General features: G+C 42.6%; 1 protein-coding gene across 1 annotated transcript; it reads left to right on the forward strand.

Moving 5' to 3' along the window:
• Positions 1 to 641: 641 nt before the first annotated feature.
• Positions 642 to 1,541, forward strand: LOC103204759 (olfactory receptor 10S1). The gene has a single exon (XM_007949963.2). It carries the CDS (start codon positions 642 to 644, stop codon positions 1,539 to 1,541), a length of 900 nt encoding a protein of 299 aa, XP_007948154.2.
• The last annotated feature ends 3,749 nt before the right edge of the window (positions 1,542 to 5,290 follow it).

The following is a 5,290-nucleotide window of genomic DNA, read 5'->3' on the forward strand; positions in this document are numbered from 1 at the left end:
GATGAGTATGAAATATATTGCACATTTAACCTCTAATTATCCAGTCAACTCCCCAAGGCCTTATAGTCACACATCTGAGGGTTGTGGGCAGCTGACATTTCAAAGAACTCCCTCTGGATGAAAAATGGGTGGGACTGCCCTGTTACTGGCTGATGTAATAGGATCCAAATTCTAGGCAAGTTTTCCCAGAAGATAAGAACCTGGCTATCCAATCTGCAGCATGGCAGAGCAAATTAGGAGGGCAGAAGCATCACAATTCTGGAATATATGCAAAAAAATGTACACCTAATGAGAGTGTAATTTACAATCCATGATTGTATTTCCATTATCTAGGAGGTGCCTGTCTCCAAATAATCTTAGTAGTCCTTTATGTGTCTCACAAACGTTGCAGCCCTCATACTGAAAATCTCATTCTGAAGGGATTAGCCTTTCAGTATGAAATAGGCAGCAAGTAAACACTAAAACAGGACAAAACAGTGAATTAACTCTGTATATCTTTCTCCTGCTTAGGGACCAAAACCAAGATGGCCTGGCCCAATGGATAATGATATTTCAGAAGAGGTAAATGCTTACTTAATACATCTTTTGTTATCAGTTTTGTTTCAAGGAAATAGCTAATGCCTCTGTGTGAAAAAATAGCCATGGACACAGAGTATCCCAACCAGACAGCAGTGAGCTACTTCTTCCTGGAGGGTCTGATGTATGCAGCTGAACATCCTGCCCTCTTCTTCCTCCTTTTCCTCTTCATCTATATCATCACCATGACCGGGAATTTCTTGATTCTCATAACTGTGGGTTCTGATCTTCATCTCTGCTCCCCCATGTACCATTTCCTGGGGCACCTCTCCTTCTTGGATGCATGTTTGTCTACAGTGACAGTGCCCAAGGTAACAGCAGGTCTCCTGACACTGAATGAGAAGGTGATCTCCTTTGAGGGTTGTGCTGTCCAGCTTTACTGCTTCCACTTCCTGGCCAGCACTGAGTGCTTCCTGTACACTGTCATGGCCTATGATCGTTACCTGGCTATCTGTCAACCCCTGCACTACCCAGTGGCCATGAATAGGCAAATGTCTGCAGGGCTGGCTGGGATCACCTGGACCATCGGTGCTGTGCATTCTGCAATCCATACCTCCCTCACCTTCCACCTGCCCTACTGTGGGCCTCACCACATTGCCTACTTTTTCTGTGACATTCCCCCTGTACTGAAGCTAGCCTGTGCAGAAACCGCCATCAATGAGATTGTCATACTTGCCAACATTGGCATTGTGGCTGCAGGCTGCCTGATCCTCATCGTCATATCCTATATCTTTATTGTGGCTGCTGTGTTGCAGATCCACACAGCCGAGGGCCGGCAGCGTGCCTTCTCCACATGCACTGCCCACCTTACAGTGGTGTTCATGTACTACATGCCACCTGTCTGTATCTACCTGCAGCCTCGATCCAGTGGGGCAGGAGCTGGGGTCCCTGCCGTCTTCTACACAGTAGTTACTCCAATGCTCAACCCTTTCATTTACACTCTTCGGAACAAGAAGGTAAAGTGAGCTCTGGGAAGGTTTCTGTGCCAAGTGTCCCAGGAGTCTTCAGTCGGCACCTCAGCTCCCTAATCTTACTGTAACTTTTATTTTGCCTGCTAGAAAAATAACTATTCACTTATCAAATTATGGCAGGGATAATATTCAAGTGAAAAACAGATAACTGAGTTTCAGCTCAGCCACTGAATTTTGTATTCCTTTGGTCAAGTGACCTTCCTCAATGTCTCAACCACAAACTAAGGAGCTCTGGTGGTGTAGTTGGATAAGGCATTTGGCTGCAAACCAGAAGATCAGCAGTTCAAACCTATCAGCCACTCCATGGAAGGAAGATGGGGCAATCTATTTCCCTAAAGATTTACAGCTTTGGAAACCCAATAAGGGTTGGCTATGAGTTGGAATCCACTAGATGGCAGGAAGTTTGGGCTTTTTATTTATTTATTTATTTATTTATTTTTGAGGTTATCTCCTTGATCTCATTTGTTTGGCCCAGAGGTATGTGAAATACTATTCATATTCTCATTTATTTTAGTATTTTTTTTCTTTTCATTTTTTATGAAATAATTGTATCAAATGTATAGTAGATATAGAAGAATACCGATAACAAGTTTAAGGTAGTGTGGTGCAGTGTATTGCTTAATAGGGCTCTTTAGCCATTGTCTTTGAGACTCCCACAAAATGACTGGAAAGGACCATACAATAAGGCATACCTGCTACCCACTGCCATAGAGTCGGATCTGACTCATAGCGACCCCTCCTTGGGTTTCCGAGGCTGTATCACTAAGGACGTAGATTGCCCAACCTTCCTTCTGAGGATTGGCTGGTGGATTTGAACTGCCAGCCTTCCGGTTAGCAGTCAGATGCATTAGGCACTATGCTACCAGAGCTCCTACAATAAGGCATATGGAACCTTTAATGGTTGGGGTTATGGGTCAACTTGGCCCAGATTCCCAGTATTGTGTGGTTGTCCTCCATTTTGTGATCTGCTATAATTATTCTTCATTGAGTATGTTGTAAATTCTGACCTCTGTGCGTTAAAAAAACAAGATTATATTATGTCATTAACGTTGTTGTTGTGTGCCATCCAGTCTTAGCGACCCCTCCTTGGGTTGCTGTCATTAACATTAGGTTGTGTTTTTATGTTAATTAGGCAAGGTTATGTTATTTTAATGAGGATTAGGTTGTATTTTTTTTATGTTAATGAGTCAGAATTAGGGTGGAACTCCCTCAAGTCACCACCCTTACTCAAGTCACCACCTTTACTCATCACTCTTGCTTGAGTTATATATCTTATGACTTTTATCTTACAAGAGAAAAAGGAAGAGAGAAGTGAGCACAAAAAGAGGACCCGACCACTACCAAGAAGAAGAGATGAGAGTGGAACACATAACTTGGACTATGCTGGGGACTTCCCATACCCAGGAGCTTAGCACCAGAGATTGTGAGAGATGGTGAGAAGCAGCAGAACCGGGAGACTGGCAAGAGACAATGGCATGGTAGGCTTCCCAGGCCATGGACTAAGAGAGCTGAGTGCCTTTGGTTTGAGGTTTACTGGAGGAATGAGGTGCCTCTGGGCACTTAATTAGTAGAGCTAAAGAGCTTTGTAACACTTGCCCAAGAAGACCCCGAGCAGGAACCAGCAGCAGAGGGCAACAGGCTGTCCTGATTGAAGAACTGTATTATGAGTCATTTCTGATCCTGAACTGCAACCCATTACTTGCTTAATATATCCCATAATTGCAAGTATTGTCTGTGAGTTCTGTATGGCCATTGCAATGAATTATTGAACCTAGTAGAGTAGTAGAGAGTGTTGTGGGAAGGACAGCTGTGTCAGAATTGGTGGAAAGGTTGGAGGGTAGAGGTATGTCTGATCTTCTCCTTTTATAGGAATCAGCCTTGGACTGTTGATACTGATAATGATTCTCCTCTCATCTTGAGAAGTTAGACAAGGTGGCCTGATGTTGTTATCATGCCATTTTCACAGGTACAAACAATAAAATAAACCTTTGTATAATCATGGCCCAGCTTAAAGAAGAAATTACATTTTTAGGATACCAAAATACAACTTTAAGGAGAAAAGTGACTTTCCCAAGGTCATTTAAAAAGTGTTAGAGCTAACCCTGTAACTCTTTAGCTTATTGGTTTAGCATTCTTTTCATTATCTTTATGCTCCCACTCAAGGTAGAATATGACACAAGGTATATTGAGTGGTAGAAATAACACAGGTTTTTGGAACTAGTAGGACCACCAGTATTCTAATTCTGATTCCACCAGTTGCTAGTTATAGAATTTTGTGCAAATTTTATAATGCTTTCATTCTAGTATCTTCCTTTGAAAATAAGATTAATAATAACTGCTTTAAGGAGGTAGAATAAGAATCTCCAAAAGTCTACTCCTTCGTAAAACCAATGAGGACACTCATAAATACTGTCAAAAACAATGTCTTCAGAACTCTGAAAGTTATTCAAAGGCTTGTAACAATTGAAGAAGAATCGTATCAGAACAAAGCTAAATCTCAATAAGAACAGTGATCTTTGTGGCATGTTAACTTGCTCTTTTCTCACCCTCTTCCCTCAGTTCAGCAATAGCCTTGAAAAACAAAACCTCAATAGCTTAGCAACCACTGGAGAGGCAAGGTGGGTTTAGAGCATGCCCAAAAGCACCATTATCATAGAATTATCATTATTTGGCCTGTTGTTGTTGTTGTTGTTACCTCGGCCGGACTCACAGCGACCCCTCCTTGGGTTTCCGAGGCAGTATCATTATGGAAATAGATAGTCCCATCTTCCTTCTGAGGAGTGGCTGGTGGGTTTGAACCACCAGCCTTCTGGTTAACACTCAAGCACCTTAGGCACTATACTACCTGACCAAAAAGCCCACTGCCACCGAGAGGGATCCAACTCACAGTGTCCCCTTCTTGGGTTTCTGAGGCCATATACTATGGAAGTAGATTGCCCAACCTTCTTTCCAAGGAGTGGCTGGTGCAGCTAAACCAAATCCCCACTCCCAGAGTTTGCCTCAGTTGACCTAACTTACAGTTCATTTAGGGGAACAGCATTTTCCCACAAATGTGGAAATCAGTGACAATTAATTACTTAATATCACAACTGCCAGAGGCAGAGGTAACAGTTGAGATTGTATGAGAATTTGAGATCAAAATGAAAACCAAACTCACTACCATGGTGTCGAATCCACTCATAGTGACCCCTCCTTGGGTTTATGAAGCACTATCACGATGGAAGTAGATCGCCCAGTCTTCCTTCCGAGGAGTGGCAGGTGTGTCAAAAACAAAAAAAACAAACTGACTGCTGTTGAATTGGAACCGACTCATAGCGAATCCTCCTTGGGTTTCCGAAGCGGTATCACTATGGAAGTAGATTGCCCAACCATCCTTCCTAGAAGTGGCTGCTGGGTTTGAACTGCCAGCCTTCTGGATAGCAGTCAGATGTCTTACTTATGTGTAAATACAGCAGCCTGAATGTGGAGGTTTAACTTTATCTTAAAGTCTTGACATGAGTTTAAAATTCATGATGAATTTTAAAGTTATCTTTTCTAACAAGTGTCTCTAAACTTTGTACTCACCTAACCTCATACCCTAAAGGAAACATATTTTCTCTGTGGTCAGGCGTCAGGCAGATGTAGGACGTCACAGCCTATTCCCAGGGAATGGTTCCTCTATGATCAAGCAGATGCAGGATGCAATAGTCTAGGGTCTCAACTCACAGCACTTTTGATAAATCTTCATTACAATGGACCCCCAG

This window comes from Orycteropus afer, unplaced genomic scaffold (genome assembly GCF_000298275.1).
Source record: "Orycteropus afer afer isolate SDZICR_OR568_19922 unplaced genomic scaffold, OryAfe1.0 scaffold00258, whole genome shotgun sequence".
Lineage (NCBI taxonomy): Eukaryota > Metazoa > Chordata > Mammalia > Tubulidentata > Orycteropodidae > Orycteropus > Orycteropus afer.